The sequence below is a fragment of the Pipistrellus hanaki genome (genome assembly GCF_964339955.1).
Source record: "Pipistrellus hanaki genome assembly, chromosome: 15".
NCBI classification, from domain to species: domain Eukaryota; kingdom Metazoa; phylum Chordata; class Mammalia; order Chiroptera; family Vespertilionidae; genus Pipistrellus; species Pipistrellus hanaki.
The window spans coordinates 48,853,503-48,873,329 of NC_140517.1; the positions used below are offsets into that span (position 1 = coordinate 48,853,503).

At 56.8% G+C, this 19,827-nt stretch overlaps 1 protein-coding gene across 1 annotated transcript; it reads right to left on the bottom strand.

Moving 5' to 3' along the window:
* Window positions 1-224: 224 nt before the first annotated feature.
* On the bottom strand, window positions 225-16,916 carry NLRP12 (NLR family pyrin domain containing 12). The gene is given in 12 exon segments (XM_084906913.1): window positions 225-880; window positions 1,241-1,411; window positions 3,059-3,229; window positions 4,166-4,336; window positions 5,753-5,923; window positions 7,924-8,094; window positions 9,012-9,182; window positions 10,450-10,996; window positions 10,999-11,128; window positions 12,125-13,143; window positions 15,343-15,423; window positions 16,533-16,916. Coding segments are annotated over 12 exon segments (3,186 nt in total). The 5' UTR covers window positions 16,828-16,916; the 3' UTR covers window positions 225-792.
* Between the last annotated feature and the right edge of the window lie 2,911 nt (window positions 16,917-19,827).

Sequence of the window (19,827 nt, forward strand, 5' to 3'; positions counted from 1 at the left end):
TGACCCGTGTCCTTGGGGACCTCAACTGGGGCAGCTGGTCGGGGCTTCTGCTTGGCCTCAGGGTGGGGAGTGGGGCTTGGAGTCCACGTGCCCTGCCGCCCCCGCTGTCGGGTCTCCCGCCGTGACCCCCTCTGCTGACGTTGGGGTGAAGTCCCCCATAGTGACCCTGGCTGGTCTCCCACCTCTCCTCCCAGACCTGGCCGGAGGAGCTTGTGGGTTTTTTTAAAGAGTTTTTATTGGTTTCAGAGAGGAAGGGACAGACCCATGCCGGAAGGGGCCCACGGGTTGGCCGCCCCCTGAATACCCCCCACGGGGCCTGGAGCCCAGCACCTGGCGTGGCTGTGAGGGGGAGGGGGCTGGTGCTCCACCACTGAGCCACCCGGCTCGGCCGCCCTCCCCTCGCTGTCCCCGTGGGTTTGAGGGAAACGTCCACCCATCGCCTCCGGGGGGGGCTCACACTCACATGGGAGTGAGACCCTGAGCCTCAGTGCCCCGAATGGGGACCAGTCCGGGAGCCTGTGGGGGTGACGGTGTCCCGCCCATTGGGCCACACGGCCGGGCGGCAGGCGTCCATGTTCAGCTCCACCGCGTGGGGGGCAGCCCCTGGCCTCCTCCTATTGGCCGGAGGCCTCCTGGCATTGCCCAGCGTCCCCGGGGGTTAGGGTGGGGGTGGGGCATCACCCCCCTCCTGGCGGGGCCCTCCCCTCCGAGCACCGCCCGCTCTGCCCGCGGGGTCTCTCTCGGGGACACACACACAGTCTGGCCGGGTGGACGCCCGGGCGGGGCCTGCGGTCAGCAGCCGAGGTCCAGGGAGGGCCGGGTCCAGCGCAGCGCCGTCAGCTCTCTGTGGGTGGCCGAGCTCAGGGGCACCCCGAACAGCCTGGGGGGACAGAGGGCACCGGGTCAGGGGCACCCCGAACAGCCTGGGGGGACAGGGGACACCGGGTCAGTGCTCAGGGGCACCCCGAACAGCCTGGGGGGACAGAGGGCACCGGGTCAGGGGCACCCCGAACAGCCTGGGGGGACAGGCACCGGGTCAGGGCTCAGGGGCACCCCGAACAGCCTGGGGGGACAGGGGCACCGAGTCAGGGGCACCCCGAACAGCCTGGGGGGACAGGGGGCACCGGGTCAGGGCTCAGGGGCACCCCGAACAGCCTGGGGGGACAGGGGCACGGGGTCAGGAGCTCACCAGAGCACCCGCAGCCTGCAGCCGGGGCCCGCCCCGCCCCGCCCCCCTCACCAGAGCACCCGCAGCCGGCAGCCCGGGTGCCGCAGCCGCCGGCAGAGGCGCCGCACGCCCGCGCTGCCCAGCGCGTTGTGGGTCAGGTAGAGCTCCAGCAGCGTCTGGTTGACGCCCAGCGTGGCGGACAGGTCCCCGCAGGCTGTGGCGGTGAGGCCACAGCTGTCCAGCCTGCGGAGACAGAGGCCTGAGTCTTCTCTCCACAGGGAGCCGGTATCGTTTTTAAAAATATACATTTGTGCCGAAAGCGGTTTAGCTCAATGGATTGAGTGTCAGCTTGGGCACTGAAGGGACCCGGGTTCGATTCCGGTCAAGGGCATGTACCTTGGTTGCGGGCACATCCCCGGTAGGGGGTGTGCAAGAGGCAACTGATCGATGACTCTCTCTCATCGATGTTTCTACTCTCTATCTCTCTCCCTTCCTCTCTGTACAAAATCAATAAAATATATTTAAAAAATATATACATTTGTATTGATTTCAGAGAGGAGGGGGAAGGAGAGAGAGAAACAGCCATGATGAGAGAGAATCGTGGATCGCTGCCGCCTGCACGCCCCCCATTGGGGGTGGAGCCCACAACCCGGGCATGTGCCCTTGACCGGAATCGAACCCGAGACCCTTCAGTCCACAGGCTGATGCTCTATCCACTGAGCCAAACTGGCTAGGGCAGGGTGTAGTTTTAAAAATATACTGATTTTTTACAGAGAGGGATAGAGAGTTAGAAACATCGACCAGCTGCCTCCTATATACTCCCCACTGGGGATGTGCCCGCAACCAAGGTCCATGCCCTTGACTGGAATCGAACCAGGGACCCCTCAGTCCGCAGGCTGATGCTCTATCCACTGAGCCACATCTGGCTAGGGCCAGGGTGTAGTGTTTAGGGGACTAGCTGATAAGAAGACGGAGCAGAACCAAAGCAGTCCAGGTTAAGATGGTGATGAAGGGTCCTGGCTGGGTAGCTTAGTAGATTTGAGCGCCCCCCCCCCCCAATAGGCCAAGGTTTGGGGTTCAATCCACCATCAGGGCACATACAAAAAGCTACCAATGGGCCCAGCCAGTGTGGCTCAGTGGTTGAGCATCGACCTGTGGACCAGGAGGTCACGGTTCCATTCCGGTCAAGGGCACATGCCCGGGTTGTGGGCTTGATCCCCAGTAGGGGGCGTGCAGGAGGCAGCCGATCAATGATTCCCTCCCATCATCGATGTTTCTCTCTCTCTCTCCCTCCCTCTCCTTTCCTCTCTGAAATCAGTAAAAAGATATTTTAAAAGCCCTAGCTGGTTTTGTTCAGTGGATAGAGCGTCGGCCTATGGACTGAAGGGTCCCGGGTTCGATTCCGGCCCAGGGCACATGCCCGGGTTGCAGGCTCAGTCCCCAGTGGGGTGGGTGCAGGAGGCAGCCGATCGATGATTCTCTCCCATCATAGATGTTTCTATCTCTTTCTTCCTCTTCCTTCCTCTCTGAAATCAACAAAAAAAAATATTTAAAAATATAAACAAAGGAGCCGAAGCCGGTTTGGCTCAGTGGTAGAGCATCGGTCTGCGGACTGAAGGATCCCAGGTTCGATTCCGGTCAAGGGCATGTACCTTGGTTGTGGGCACATCCCTGGTGGGGGGTGTGCAGGAGGCAGCTAGTCGATGTTTCTCTCATGGATGTTTCTAGCTCTCTATCCCTCTCTCTTCCTCTCTGTAAAAAATCAATAAAAATATATTTAAAAATATAAACAAAGGAAAAGAAGGAGAAAGGAAGGACCAGCAGACGCTGGCACTCAGGGATGAGCCCCTTCTCTCCCGCCCGCCGCCCCCCGCCCGGAGGCCGGCTCACCACAGCTTCTGCAGCCTGCAGGCTGGCTGCTGCAACCCCTCGCACAGCCACCACAGGCCCCGGTCGCCCAGGTCGTTGAAGCTCAGGTCCAGCTCTCGGAGGTGGCGGTTGCTCTGCAGCGCGGCCGCCAGGCCCTCGCAGGCCGTGGGGCCCAGCCGGCAGATGCCGAGCCTGGAAGACACGGGCACAGGGTGGGCGCCTCCGGGCACCGCCTGGAAAGCTGCCTGCTGGGCGGGCGCTGTGCTCAGGGCACAGAGAGACTCCACTGGCCCCTGAGAGAGCGGCGAGGGCGAGGAAGAGAGGGACGGCAGGTAGGAAGGAGGAGAGAGAGAGAGAGAGAGAGAGAGAGAGAGAGAGAGAGAGAGAGAGAGATGAGAGAGAGATAGATAGATAGATAGAGGTGTTTGTTGTTCTCCTTACTTATGCACTCATTGGTTGATTTTTGTATGAGAGAGAGAGAGAGAGAGAGAGAGAGAGAGAGAGAGAGAGAAGGAGGGAGGGAGAGAGGAAAGGCAGAAAAAGAAGGAACACAGGAGGAGAGTGTTAAAGGATAAAGAGACACCATCTTGTGCCCTAACCGGTTTGGCTCAGTAGATAGAGCGTCAGCCTGGGGACTGAAAGGTTCCAGGTTCGATTCCGGTCAAGGACATGTACCTTGATTACGGGCACATCCCCAGTAGGGGGTTTGCAGGAGGCAGCTGATCAATGATTCTCTCTCATTAATGTTTCTAACTCTCTATCCCTCTCTCTTCCTCTCTGTAAAAAATCAATAAAATCTATTAAAAATAAATAAATATATATATATTTTTTAAAGTGGGGGTGGGGGGGGTATGGGAAGTGTCCATGGCAACAAAGCATTCATTGTGAGTCCTCACGGAGAAAACAGATGCTCTCAGGGCAAAACCCAGGACAGCAGAGCAGAAAGGAGATCCAGGGAGAAGGAGCAGTAGGTGCAAAGGGCCTGGGGCAGCGAGCTCTGTGGAAGGGGGCGGGTGAGCTGGGGGTTAGGAGAGGCGGGGAGGGAGCCTGGCCCCGGGGAGCCGGCGGCGGAGGTAGGAGGATGAGGACGGTGGACGGGGACCCGCGGAGGGGAGCGGCCGGGCTCACCGCAGGGTCTGCAGTTTGCACTGGGGGTGCCGCAGGCCCTCGCACAGCAGCAGCGCCCCGGGGTCCCCCAGGTCGTTCAGGCCGAGGTCCAGCTCCGCCAGGCTCTGGGCCTCGGGGAGGGCGGAGGCCAGGTCTTCGCAGGCGGCCGCGGTGAGATGACAGATCTTCAGCCTGCGACACACACAGCGGGCGTGGGCCGGCCGGACAGCGTCTCCCGGAGGAGACAGCAGAGAACCACCCACCGCGCGTCCACGTCAGCTACCGCCCCCGCCGGTGTGGCCCAGGGGACAGAGCGTCGGCCTGCGGACTGAGGGGTCCCAGGTTCGATTCTGGTCAGGGGCACATGTCCAGATTGCAGGCTCGCCAATCAGTGATTATCTCTCATCGTTGATGTTTCTTTCTCTCTTTCTCTCCCTTGCTCTTTGAAATCAATTAAATTATATATTTTTTATTAAATTTTCTTTTTTTTTAAATTGCCTTAGTTGGTTTGGCTCAGTGGATGGAGCATTGGCCTGTGGACTGAGGGGTTCCAGGTTTGATTTCGGTCGGAGGCATGTGCCTTGGTTGTGGGCACATCCCCAGTAGGGGGTGTGCAGGAGGCGGCTGATAGATGTTTCTCTCTCATCAATGTTTCTGGCTCTCTATCCCTCTCCCTTTCTCTCTGTAAAAAAATCAATAAAATATATTTTAAAAATAAAATAAATAATTAAAAATATTATATATATATATTTACAGAGAGGAAGGGAGAAGGATAGTTAGAAACATTGGTCACTTGCCTCCTGCACGCCCCCTAGTGGGGATGTGCCCACAACCAAGGTACATGCCCTTGATGGGAATCAAACCTGGAACCTTTCAGTCCACAGGCCAATGCTCTATCTACTGAGCCAAAGCGGTTAGGGCTAAAATAGAGAGAATCACTGATCAGCTGCCCCCTGCATGCCCCTTCCTTGGGATTGAGCCAACAACCCGGTCATAAGCTCTTGGCTGGACTTGAACCCAGGACCTTACAGTCCACAGATCGACGCTGTGTCCACTGGGCCAAACCAACCTGGGCAAAAATACATACATACACACACACACACACACACAGGCCCAGTGCATGAATTCCTGCATCGGTGGGGTCTCTCCACCTGGCCAGGATGGGGGCCCATCAGGGCTGCCTGGCCCAGTCCAGGAGAAGGAACTGCAGGAGGTTGGCCGGCCGTGGGAGGTTAGCTATGGGAGCGCACTGACCACCAAGGGACAGCTCTTAGGTTGAGCATCTGCCCCCTGGTGGTGAGTGAGCATCATAGCAACCGGTCAACCAAACACTTATAATGGTTGCTTAGGCTTTTATATATATATATATATATATATATATATATATATATATATATATATACACACACATACATACATACATATATAATTTCATTCCTTTTTACAGGCCGAATAACATCCCATTGCGTGTATCGCCCACGTTTTATTCCCTGCTCCGCCCGCCCATGACGGACATCGGGGTTGGCCACGGCAGACAGCGCCGCCCGAACACGGGGCAGCCACCCACCGTCCGCAGGCGGAGGGCCGCCAGGAGGCCCGCACACTCACCACAGGATGCGCAGCCGGCAGGCCGGGCTCCGCAGGCCCCCGCACAGCAGCCGCAGCCCCGCGTCCGCCAGCGCGTTGCCCGTCAGGTCCAGCTCCGCCAGGTGGCGGCTGGCGCTCAGCACCGCGGCCAGCTCCCCGCCGGCGCCCGCCTCCAGCTCGCACTTCCGCAGCCTGGGAGAGAGACAGGCTGGCGAGGGAGGGCCCGGCGAGCTTCTCTCGCTTTTTAAAAAGATATATTTTATTGCCGGGACCGGTGTGGTTCAGTGGATAGAGCGTCAGCGGACTGAAAGGTCCCGGGTTCGATTCCGGTCAAGCGCATGAGCCTTGGTTGCGGGGGTGTGTGCAAGAGGCAGCTGATAGATGTTTCTCTCTCATCGATGTTTCTGGCTCTCTATCCCTCTCCCTTCCTCTCTGTAAAAAAATCAATAAAATATATATTTTTTAAAATTAAAAAAACAGCCGAAACCGGTTTGGCTCAGTGGATAGAGCGTTTGTCTGCGGACTGAGGGGTCCCGGGTTCGATTCCGGTCAAGAGCATGTACATTGGTTGCGGGCACATCCCTGGCAGGGGGTGTGCAGGAGGCAGCTGATTGATGCTTCTCTCTCATCGATGTTTCTAGCTCTCTATCCCTCTTCCTTCCTCTCTGTGGCAAATCAATAAAATATATTTTAAAAAAATTAAAAGAACACACAATTTAAATGAAGTAAGGATGCTCACAGTGCTGACCTACCACTGTGTGGGGGTGACCAGAGGAGGGTGTGGGCGGGGCCAGGACCATGGACCATGGACCGTGCTCAGCCAACCTGAGCTCATGTTTCTCCAAACCATCCCTGTGCAAACAGGGGGTGCGGCTGGGGAAGGCTCCCTGGGAGGGACCTTGGCTGGGTCTCACCGGCTCCCCAGAGTCCACAGAGGAACCGGAGGGGGCAGCCGAAGGCATTAGCCTGGCCTCTGTCCCTGGCTCCCGCTGGGAGCTCCCAGACCCTTTAGTTCCCGGTGATAAGGGCTGCTTTTGTTCTCGGGGTGGCCTTTGACCCGGGACCTGCCGGGCCCTCAGTCCCTCGGAATCCCCTAGAGGCGATAGCAGGTCTTTGTTCTCCTGAGGTGGGCTCCGAGGGGGCTGGGGACCAGGCCTCAGTGAGGGGCTTGGAATCCCCCCATCCTCCGGAGCGGGGAGCAGGCTGGGGGTGGAGTCAATGATGGAGCACGCCTCGGGCTGAGGCTCCAGAAAAATCCCGCTGGGGAAGAGGAGAGATCCACCGGAAGACTGTGCATGCATAGAAGCATGACCAATGGACGCAAAACTCGGGTGGGAGAGCATGTATGGGAGTGGGGTGGGGTGGGGCAGTGGTAGGATATGTACACATATAATACCTTAATAAAAAAAAGAAGAAGAAGAAGAAAGAGCCGAAACCGGTTTGGCTCAGTGGATAGAGCGTCGGAATGCGGACTGGGGGGACCCGGGTTTGATTCCGGTCAGGGGCATGTACATTGGTTGCGGGCACATCCCCGGTGGGGGTTGTGCAGGAGGCAGCTGGTCGATGTTTCTCTCTCATCGATGTTTCTCTCTCATCGATGTTTCTAACTTTCTATCTCCCTTCCTCTCTGTAAAAAACCAATAAAATATATTAAAAAAAAAAAAAAAGAGCCGAAGTTTGGCTCAGTGGATAGAGTGTGGGCCTGTGGACTGAAGGATCCCAAGTTCGATTCCGGTCAAGGGCATGTACCTTGGTTGCGGGCACATCCCCAGTAGGGGGTGTGCAGGAGGCAGCTGATCTATGTTTCTCCCTCATCGATGTTTCTAGCTCTCTATCCCTCTCTCTAAAAAATCAACAACATATATTTTTTTTAAAAAAGAAGTGAGTGGAAGTGCAGGACACCTAGCTGGTGAGACAGAACTGCTCGGTGGTGATGGTGGCAGGGGGTGGGGGTGGGGTCGGAGGTGCGGGGGAGGAGAGGGCTGGGGAAACCACCAGGCTACCCAGTGACCGGAAGTGTCAGACTTGACGTGTTCTGCGCGGACAGGGAACTGCACAGCCCACAGCTCTGGGGTCCCAGGCCCTGGGCGCACACAGGGGTGAGGGTGGGCGGGGTCAGAGGGCGGCCCTCATGTGGAGGCGGAGACGTGGGACCCTGGGCGTGTGGGGAGCTGTGTCCGGCCGGGACTCACTGCAGCATCTGCAGCCGGCACTGGGGGTGCCGCAGGCCCTCGCACAGCAGCCGCACGCCGGCCAGCCCCAGGGCGTTGCCACTCAGGTCCATCCTCATCAGGTGCCGGTTGGCGGTCAGCGCGGTGGCCAGGTCCCGGCAGGCGGAGCTGGGCACCCGGCACCTCTTCAGCCTGGAGGGGAGGGAGGGGAGAGGATGGAGCTGGTCCCTGGTCCTTCCTCTCCCCGCGTCTTATTTATTTATTTACTAGAAGCCCGGAGCACGAAATTCGTGCATGGGGCGGGGTGGGTCCCTCAGCCCAGCCTGCACCCTCTCCAATCTGGGACCCCTCGAGGGATGTTCAACTGCCTGCTTAGGCCCAATCCAGGACTTCTGGCTCCTCTTACAATCCAGGACTGCTGGCTCCTCTCACAATCCAGGACTGCTGGCTCCCAACTGCTCGCCCGCCTGCCTTCCTGATTGCCCCTAACAGCTTCTGCCTGCCAGCCTGATTACCCCTAACCACTCCCCTGCCAGCCTGATCACCCCTAACCACTCCCCTGCCAGCCTGATCACCCCTAACCACTCCCCTGCCAGCCTCTTTGCCCCCAACTTCCCTCCTCTGCCAGCCTGGTCACCTCTAACTGCCCTCCCCTGCAGGGTTGATCGCCTCCAACTGCCCTCTCTTGCAGACCTGGTTCCTCTCAACTGCCCTCCCCTGCTGGCCATCTTGTGGTGGACATCTAGTATCCACATGGGGGCATCCATCTTGTGTGTTGGAGTGATAGACAATCTGCATATTACTCTTTTATTGAATAGGAGGATTATTATTTTTTAATCAAAGAGGAAGGGAGAGAGGGGGAGAGAGAGAGAGAACCATCCATGGAGAGAGAAACATCCATCAGCTGCCTCCTGCACGCTCCCGACTGGGGACCGAGCTCGCAACCCAGGCATGTGCCCTTGACCGGAATCGAACCCAGGACCCTTCAGTCCGCAGGCCGGCATTCTATCCACTGAGCCGCACCAGCGAGGGCCTGAGTGCTTTTCGGACAGGGCCCCAGGCCAGGGGTGGCGGGGACCAGCGGAAGCGCCCAGACCAGCCGGACTCACCTCAGGTTCTGGAGCCTGCAGCTGGGGTGCCTGAGCCCCTGGCACAGCAGCGCCACCCCCCGGCCGCCCAGGGCGTTGCGGAAGAGAGCCAGCTCGATCAGGTTCGGGTTGGTGCTCAGCGCCTCGGCCAGGTGCTCGCTGTAGGCGTCGGGCAGGACGTTTCTCTCTGGGCTGCGGAGGGAGCTACAGGTCAGTGCAGTGTTTCTTTCTTTTGTTGTTCTTGTTTGTTTTATTTTATTTTATTTTAAACATATTTTATTGATTTTTCACAGAGAGGAAGAGAGAGGGACAGAGAGCCAGAAACATCGATGAGAGAGAAAGATCAATCAGCTGCCTCCTGCACATTGCCCACAGGGGATGTGCCCACAACCAAGGTATTATACATGCCCTTGACCGGAATCGAACCCGGGACCCTTCAGTCCGCAGGTCAACGCTCTATCCACTGAGCCAAACTGGTTTCAGCATTCTTGTTTTAAATAAGCTTGTTTTTTTTTTTTTAAATATATATTTTATTGAGTTTTTACAGAGGAAGGGAGAGGGATAGAGAGCTAGAAACGTCGATGAGAGAAAAACATCCATCAGCTGCCTCTTGCACACCTCCTACTGGGGATGTGCCCCCAACCAAGGTACATGCCCCTTGACCGGAATCGAACCTGAGACCTTTCAGTCTGCAGGCCAACTGTCTATCTACTGAGCCATCGGTTTCGGCACCCCCTGGTATTGGGGGAATATAAATAAACACACTGTGTCGGCTCTGGGTCCCTGCCCCTCCGTCAGAGAGGATGGCGGTCCCACCAGGCTCCCAGCTTTGTTCCTACTTCCGTGTCTTCCTTTCTTTCTTTCTTTCTTTCTTTCTTTCTTTCTTTCTTTCTTTCTTTCTTTCTTTCTTTCCTCCCTCCCTTCTCCCTTCCTTCCTTATCTCTCTCTTTCTCCCTTTCTCTCTCTTTCTCCCTTTCTTTCTCCGTTTCTTTCTTTCTTTCCTTCCTTCCTTCCTTCCTTCCTTCCTTCCTTCCTTCCTTCCTTCCTTCCTTTTTTTTTCTTTCTTTCACTTCTCAACCCCCAGCAGCCTCCACTTGGAGCCGGTTCCTCTGTCTTTTTCGTCCTGGCCACAAAAAGGGGGGTCCCTGCCATAGCTGGCCTCCCCTGCCCTGCAGCCTCCCTGCCCTCTTCCCACCAGATGCAGGCAGCGCCCCCATCGCCCGGGGTCAGTGCCACCCAGGATTTCTCCAGATGGTGCCCAGGGTGCCCGGCTGGGGCCCAGCACTCCCCTCACCCCACCCCCAGCCGAGAACATGAACTTGGTTAGGACCTGGGCTGGCACAGCGAGTACTTACGATGGTGCCGGTGGCGCCTGGGGCCCCGACGCCTGGTCCTCCTCCTCCTCCTCCTTCTCCTCCTTCTCCTCCTCCTCCTCCTCCTCCTCCTCCTCCTCGTCTGCCCGGTAGGCGGCCCGTGCAGGTGCAGCACCAGGGCGCTGGCGCAGTGCCTGAGGCAGAAGGCGGCCACCGCGTGCTCCATCCTGGTGGCCATGCTGCCCACCACGACCACCTGGAAGTGGCTCAGGGCGGCGCGGATGAAGTCCGCCTCCTGGATCTCGTAGAGGCAGCCGAGCAGCTCCAGGGCGCCCTGCTGCAGCGTGGGGCCCCCGCTCCGCGCCCGGGCGCCGATCCAGTCCAGCAGCTGCGCCCGAACGCCCGGCGCCACCCTCCAGCCCAGGGCCGTCTCCAGGTAGCCCCTGGCCTCGCGGTGCAGGAGCCCGAACAGGAAGCGCACGGGGACGGCCAGGGCGCTGCGCTCCGACAGCCCGTACTCGGCCAGCAGCCGGGCCAGGCCGCGCCGGGGGCCGGCGGCGCCGTCCGCGCCGGGCGCCCCGTCCAGCACGTAGTGCACGGCGGCGAAGAACTCCTGGAAGCTCAGGTGGATGAAGCTGTAGAAGCGCTCGCAGTGGATGTCCCGCTGGAACAGGCGCACGTTGAGGAAGGAGAGACCTCGGCGCCGTCCAGGCCGTGCCGCCGCAGGTCCTGCTCGTCGAAGAGCATCTTCCGGCTCCAGAGCCCCTCGGCGGCCAGGGAGCACAGCCCCGTGGGGTAGGGCGGGCGCTGGGGCGTCGGCGTCGCCTGAGGTGACCAGATTTAATATCGGTAAAGAGGGACATCACTGACGGCGGAGGGGGTGGGGGTGGGGGTGGGGGTTCTTGGTTAAAAATTTGGTCTATATGGAGCAACAAAAATTTTCATGGAATGCAAAAATAGTATGGATATATATATATATATATATATATATATATATTATTGATTTTTTTACAGAGAGGAAGAGAGAGGGCTAGAGAGTTGGAAATATCGATGAGAGAGAATCATCAATCAGCTGCCTCCCGCACCCCCCCCCCCCCCCCCCCCCCCCCCCCCCCGCTCCCCGGGGATGTGCCCGCAACCAAGGTCCATGCCCTTGACCGGAATCGAACCTGGGACCTTTCAGTCCGCAGGCCGACGCTCTATCCACTGAGCCAAAACCGGTTTTGGCTGTAATATATATATATATATATTATATTATAAAAAAATATATATATTTTTTTAATTTCAACATAAGTACAGTTTACAAATATAATAAATAAATAAAAATTATGTATAGTATTGTTTTATTCAATTGATTTAAAAAATATATTTTATTGATTTTTTTTACAGAGGAAGAGAGGGATAGAGAGTTAGAAATTATATCTATCTATGTATAGTATTATTATTTTATTTTTTATCAAATTATTATCTGTGTACATATTTTAACATTGCCCCCCCATCTATGTATAGTATTATTTTATTCAATTGTTTTTTTATAGAGAGGAAGCGAGAAGAATAGAGTTAGAAATTATATCTATCTATCTCTATCTCTCTATCTCTATCATCTATATCTATATATCTATATATCTATATATCTATATATCTATATATCTATCTCTATATCTCTACATCTATCTCTATATCTATCTCTATATCTCTATATCTCTATATCTCTATCTCTATCTCTATCTCTATCTATCTCTATATCTGTATCTGTATCTATATCTGTATCTATATCTATATAATTTTTTAATTTGTAATCGGGACGCGCGGCCCCCTTACCGCGGCGGCCGGGGAGCCGGGCGGCGGCGGCAGCAGGCTGAGCAGGTAGAGCAGGTAGACGGCGGTGGCGGTGCGCGTGGGCCGGCCGGGCAGCGCGCCGCCGGCCTCCAGGCGCTGCTGCAGGCAGGTGCACACCACCCAGCACACGAGCGGCACGAAGCACAGCGCCAGCAGCGGCTCGTGGTCGCGCACGAAGCCGAAGACGCGGCGCGCCCGCGCGGGGTCCCCGAAGAAGCGGCGGAAGTACTGGCGGCGCCCGGCGGCCGAGAAGCCCAGCACCTGCACGTGGCGCGGGTGCAGCAGCAGCCGCTGCAGCCGCTCCAGCGCCGCGGGCCGCGTGGTCACCAGCAGCGCCGCCGCGGGCAGCAGCCGCCGGCCCAGGAGGCTGCCGAGCAGCAGCTCGGGGGGCCGCCGCTCCTCGCAGGACCCGGCCCAGGGCCTGCGGGAGGCGTCCCCGTCCTGGGGGGAGGAGGGCTGCAGCTCGTCGAAGCCGTCGATGACGAACAGGAGGCGCTCGGGCGCGCGCAGCAGCTCCCCGAGGGGGGGCGCGGCCCCGGGCTCCGGCCAGCACCCCGCCATCAGGTCCCCCGCGCTGAGCGGCCGCGGCCCGGCGCCCCCGCGGCCCAGCTCGCGGCAGTTGACGTAGAAGAGGTAGTCGAAGCGGCCGCGGAAGAGCCGGCCGTCCGCCCAGTCCAGCATGGCCTTGCGCGCCAGCATGGTCTTGCCCATGCCCGCCGCGCCCTGCACCACCACGGCGCGCGGGGGCTCGGGCCGCTCGGCGTCCGGCTCGAACAGCGTGTCCACCTGGACCAGGCCGGCCTGGCGGGGGCGCTCCCCCGGGGGCCCCCGGCCCGCGCCCAGCAGCTCGCGCTGCGCCCCCAGCGGCGTGGGGTGCTCCTGCACCAGCAGCAGCCGCGTGTAGCGCCGGCCCAGGTTCACGCACTCGCCCAGGCGCGCGTTGCGGTCCTGCATCAGCCGGAACCTCCTGCGCACGTGGTCGCGGTAGATCTCCCGAGGATCTGGGGGGGGGGGGGGGGGCGGAGGATGGATGATGGATGGGACCCATTTATTCATCCTTCCATCCATCATCCATCCATCCATCCATCCATCCATCCATCCATCATCCATCCATCCTTCCATCAACCATCATCCATCCATCCATCCATCCATCCATCCTTCCATCCATCATCCATCATCCATCCATCCATCCATCCATCCTTCCATCCATCATCCATCCATCCATCCATCCATCCATCATCCATCCATCCTTCCATCAACCATCATCCATCCATCCATCCATCCATCCATCCTTCCATCCATCATCCATCATCCATCCATCCATCCATCCTTCCATCCATCATCCATCCATCCATCCATCCATCATCCATCCATCCTTCCATCCATCCATCATCCATCCATCCATCCTTCCATCCATCCATCATCCATCCATCCTTCCATCCATCATCCATCCATCCATCATCCATCCATCCTTCCATCAACCATCATCCATCCATCCTTCCATCCATCATCCATCCATCCTTCCATCCATCATCCATCCATCCTTCCATCCATCCATCATCCATCCATCCATCATCCATCCATCCTTCCATCAACCATCATCCATCCATCCTTCCATCCATCATCCATCCATCCTTCCATCCATCATCCATCCATCCTTCCATCCATCCATCATCCATCCATCCATCATCCATCCATCCTTCCATCAACCATCATCCATCCATCCTTCCATCCATCATCCATCCATCCTTCCATCCATCATCCATCCATCCTTCCATCCATCATCCAGCCATCCTTCCATCCATCCATCATCCATCCATCCTTCCATCCATCATCCATCCATCCATCCATCATCCATCCATCATCCATCCATCCATCCATCATCCATCCATCCATCCATCCTTCCATTCATCATCCATCCATCCTTCCATCCATCCATCATCCATCCATCCTTCCATTCATCATCCATCCATCCTTCCATTCATCATCCATCCATCCTTCCATCCATCCATCATCCATCCATCCTTCCATCCATCCATCATCCATCCATCCTTCCATTCATCATCCATCCATCCTTCCATCCATCCATCATCCATCCATCCTTCCATCCATCATCCATCCATCCTTTCATCCTTCATCCATCCATCCTTCCACCTTTCAGCAAGCTCCCCCCCATCCCCCTTGAATTCGTCCTGAGCTAAAGCATGGCAGGGCCTGCCCGGCTGCCGTGGCTCAGGGGTTGAGCGCGGATCTAGGACCCAGGTGGTAACAGTTCAATTCCCGGTCAGGGCACATGTCTGGGTGGTGGGCTTGGTCCCCAGTAGGGGGCATGCGGGAGGCAGCCTGTGGATGATTCTCATCATGGATGTTTCTATCACTTCCTCTCCCTCTCTGAAATCAATAAAAAAATATATATTTATATATATTTATATTTATGCTTATGTTTATAAATATATATTTTTAAATATATTTTATTGATTTTCCACAAAGAGGAAGGAAGAGGGATAGAGAGTTAGAAACATTGATGAGAGAGAAACATTGATCAGCTGCCTCCTGCACACCCCCACTGGGGATGTGCCTGCAATCCAGGTACATGCCCTTGACCGGAATCAAACCTGGAACTCTTCAGTCAGCAGGCCAACACTATCCACTGAGCCAAACCGGTCAGGGCTATATTTAATATATTTTATTGATTTTTTGCAGAGGAAGGGAGAGGGCTAGAGATTAGAAACATCGATGAGAGAGAAACATCCATCCGCTGCCTCCTGCACACCCCCCACTGGGGATGTGCCCGCAACCAAGGTACATGCCCTTGACTGAAATCAAACCTGGGACCCTTGACGCTCTATCCACTGAGCCACACCGGTCAGAGCTTGTTTAATTTTTAGAGAGAGAGAGAAACATCAATTTGTTGTTGCACTCATTTATGCATTCGTCGATGGATTCTTTTGAAAGACAGGCTTATTGACCTATCGGCATGGTAAGCCTGGGGACGGAGGCCCACAGAGCACGGACACACAGGGGGAAGCTGGGGCGGGGGTGGCATTATGGACCCGTCACGTGCATTCCGCAGCACCCACCCTGGCTGCCTGTCCTGTGCCAGGGAGAAGCAAAGGCCTGTTTGCCCGATCCCTTCTCGGTTGGGTGCTGTGGCACCGGATGCTCTGTGTTTCCGAGCAGGCCCCGGGCTCAGGGCTCACCTTTTCTTGGCGTTCCGGCTAAGGCGTCCAGCGGGCATGCGGGCTGGCTCCCCAGGGGGCACGGGCCCCCGGGCGGGGCATCTGGAAGGGACATTTGGGGGGTCAGTTGGCACACGTCTAGCCAGCACTCAGCAACATTAGCTCCCAGGACCCCAGGCGGCCTGTGCGGTAACTCCCTGCCCCCCCTCCTTCCCCAATGCTCAGTCGTCACCTCACCTTCACTGTTGTCAAGAGCAGTTGTTCTTTGCAACCTCCATCCCACCCATTAAAGCCCTCAGGCAGGAAGTTCTGAGTTAGCTTGACTTCCTCCAGCCCCTTCAGCTCTGGGCCATGTCTGATCCATCATTCATCCATCCTTCCACCTTTCCATCCATCCATCCATCCATCCTTCTACCTTTCCATTCATCCATCCATCCATCCATCCTTCCACCTTTCCACTTACCCATTCATTCATCCTTTCTTCTTTCCATCCATCCATCCATCCATCAGTCCTTCCATTCATCCATCAATCTATCCACCTTTCCATTTACTCATTCATCCATCCTTCCACCTTTCCATCCATCCATCCATCCATCCATCCATCCATCCATCCATTAATCTATCCATCCATCCTTCCATCTTTCCACTTACCCATTCATTCATCAATCCATTAATCTACCCATCCATTCTTCCACCTTTCCATCCACCCATTTATCCATCCATCATCCATCCATCTATTTTTCTACCTTTTCACTTACCCACCCATCCATCCTTTCACCTTTCCATCCATCCATCATCCATCCATCCACCCATCCTTCCACCTTTCCATCCATCCATCCATCCATCCAACAAATATATTACTGATTTCAGAGAGGAAAGGAGAGGGAGAGAGAGATAGAAACATCAATGATGAGAGAGAACCACCGATCGGCTGCCTCCTGCACACCCCCCCCCCCCCTCTGGGGATGGAGCCCCCAACCTAGGCACGTGCCCTTGGCCAGAATCGAACCTGGGACCCTTCAGTCCGGAAGCTGACGCTCTATCCCCTGAGCTAAGCTGGCTAGGGCCATAAAAATATATTTCAACCAACAAATAAACCAACCAGGCCAAGGGGCTGGCTGGTCCAAGCCCAGGTGCAGCGCGCTCAGGACGCAGCAGGAGCAGGGAGAGGGTGGGTGTGTGTGCAGCCCCGGCCCGGCCCGCCGCCTTACCCCTCACCGGGTCCTCCCTGCGCGCTCTCTCCCACAGGTCCCTCCGGTGGATGCGCTCGAACCCGCGCAGGGCCAGGCGCCAGGCCCCCGGGGCCCCCCAGTGCGCCACCAGCAGCTGCGCCACGTCCAGCGGCCCCGCCGCCTCCAGGCGCCCCCGCGGCACCGCGCGCTCCCCCGCCTCCGCCGCCAGCCCCGCCAGGTGCAGCTTGAACTTCCTCAGCTCCAGCTCCTCCAGCTCCTCCAGGTAGGCGGCCAGGCGGCACAGGCCGTCCCCGGGGGGCGCGGGCCCCGGCATGGGCGCGCCGGACCCAGAGGGACCCCAGAGGGACCCCAGAGGGACCCCGACGGGGACGAGCTGGCGGCTAGGCTGTGTCTCCCCGCGTGCCCGCCTGCTCCTGGGGCGGGAGGGACAGGAAAGCTGTTGCAATAACGGTTCCTCCCCCTGGCGATCCACAGTGGGGTACGCTGAGAAGGGGAAGTGGGGTGAGGGTTAGGAAATCAAAATCGCAGGTGTCATCCCTCGCCTGAGAAAGCGCCCCCCCCCCCCTCTGGCTCCCCCGAACCTGGCGCTCTCTCTCTCTCTCTCTCTCTCTCTCTCTCTCTCTCTCTCTCTCTCTCTCTCCCCATTGCCCTCACCAGTGTCTGTGGCTGAGCCGTGGGGCTGGGTGGGTTGGAGACTCCGTGGGTTGGGGTGCCTGGCGGGGTTCAGGACGCACACACCCAGGTTTCGGGGTTGCATCTGCGATGGGGGACAGGGGGCTATGGAAGGCAGCCCAGAGACCCATGGTCAGCAACCTGCGGCTCGAGAGCCACCTGCAGCTCTGTGGCCCCTGGGGTGGCTTTCCCACACAAGACCATACAAGACCAGGCCTGGGCGAGCCCGTTTGGAAGAAGTGGCGTTCAAAGAGTGTAAGTTTACAAAAATGTGGCTCTCCAAAGACATTTCAGCCCTGACTGGTGTGGCTCAGTGGATAGAGTATTGGCCTGGGGACTCAAGGGTCCCAGGTTCCATTCCGGTCAAGGGCATGTACCTTGGTTGCAGGCACATCCCCAGTAGGGGGTGTGCAGGAGGCAGCTGGTGGATGTTTCTCTCTCATCGATGTTTCTAACTCTATCCCTCTACCTTCCTCTGTAAAAAAAAAATCAATAAAATATATTCATGCCGAAACCGGTGTGGCTCAGAGGATAGAGCGTAGGCCTGCCGACTGAAGGGTCCCGGGTTCGATTCCGGTCAAGGGCATGTGCCTTGGTTGCAGGCACATCCCCAGTGGGGGGTGTGCAGGAGGCAGCTGGTCGATGTTTCTCTCTCATCGATGTTTCTAACTATCCCTCTACCTTCCTCTGTAAAAAAAAATCAATAAAAATATATTCATGCTGAAACCGGTGTGGCTCAGAGGATAGAGCGTAGGCCTGCCGACTGAAGGGTCCCAGGTTCGATTCCGGTCAAGGGCATGTGCCTTGGTTGCAGGCACATCCCCAGTGGGGGCTGTGCAAGAGGCAGCTGATCAATGGTTCTCTCTCACCGATGTTTCTAGCTCTCTATCCCTCTCCCTTCCTCTCTGTAAAAATCCATAAAATATATATTCACAACAACAGTGAACAAGGAAAGCCGAGGGTGGGCCTGCCTGTAATCTCCGTCATCAGGAAACCCTCAGCTCTGCCTTCTCTGGTGTTTGCTGGCTGGTTGGCTGGTTTGTGTGGCCTCACAGCACAGCTGGGAAGCTGTGAGGATTTCCAAACCCAGGCTTCAAGCTGTCACACCCTTAGCAGCAGGGGAGACTCTGGCCAACCCACCAGGCGACCCTCCAGTTTGAATGAGACCCAAAGGTCCTAGCAGGCGAGGCTCAGCGGACAGAGCGCCGGCCTGCGGACTGAAGGATCCGGAGTTCGATTCCAGTCAAGGGCACACGCCTGGGGTTGCAGGCTCGATCCCCAGGAGGGGGCGTGCAGCAGGCAGCCGATCCATGATTCTCATCATTGATGTTTCTCTCTCTCTCCTCCCGCTTCCCTTCCTTTCTCTAAACCAGGGGTCCTCAAACTTTTTAAAGTGGGGGCCAGATCACGGTCCCTCAGAGAGCTGGAGGGCCGGACTATATGAACTACTAATTCCTACTGTAACACCTCGGCTGCGCTCACTGCCCAAAAAACCTGGCGGGCCAGATCAGACTCCTCTGAGGGCCGCATGTGGCCCTCGGGCCGTAGTTTGAAGACCCCTGCAACATTAAGAAAAGAGGTGAAGTCAGAGAGCACCCCCGGGGCTGTGACTCCCGCAGCCCGGGGCCTTCGCCGGGGCCTGTGCCCAGGGGTTGGGAAACTTCCTGCAGAGCTGTGTCCTCACCGTCTCTGACCTCACCCCCTGGCAGGAAGTGCCAGCCCGGCTGGCCCCTCCCCCGTGGGGGTACAGGGCGGGTCAGAAGGATCTGGTCCTCCAGGCTCCCACCATCCCTGCCCTGACCCCCCACCGGGAAGACTAGGCTACTTGCTGGTGATGTTATTAAAATGTCACAGAACAGGTCTGGCCAGTGTGGCTCAGTGGGTAGAGCGTTGGCCTGCAGATGGAAGGGTCCCAGGTTTGATTCCGGCCAAGGGCACCTGCCTGCATGCCCAGGTTGTGGGGCCGATCCCTAGCAGGGGGCGTGCTGGAGGGAGCCGATCAATGATTGTCATAATTTTTTAAAATTTAATAAAACTTTATTGTTCAGATTATTACATTGTTCCTCTTTTTCACCCACCACAGCTCCCCTCCACCTGGTTCCCACCCCACCCTCTGCCCTTACCCCTCCCCCACTGTCCTCATCCATAGGTGTGCAATCTTTGTCTCTCATCATTGATGTTTCTATCTCTCTCTCCCTCTCCCTTCCTCTCTGAAATCTTTCTGAAATCAATAAAGAACTATATATATATATATTAAAATACACACACACACACACACACACACACACACACACATACACACACACACTACTTCACAGAACAGCTCTAGCCAGTTAGAGTGTTAGTCTGCAGACTGAAGGGTCCCAGGTTCAATTCTGGTCAAGGGTACATGCTGGGGTTGTGGGCTCCATCCCCACTAGGGGGCGTGCAGGAGGCAAATGATTCATTGATGTTTCTCTTTCTCTCTCTCTCTCTCTCTCTCTCTCTCTCTCTCTCTCTCTCTCTCTTTTAAATATATTTTATTGATATTTTACAGAGAGGAAGAGAGAGGGATAGAGAGTTAGAAACATCGATGAGAGAGAATCATCGCTCAGCTGCCTCCTGCACACCCCCTACTGGAGATGTGCCCGCAACCAAGGTA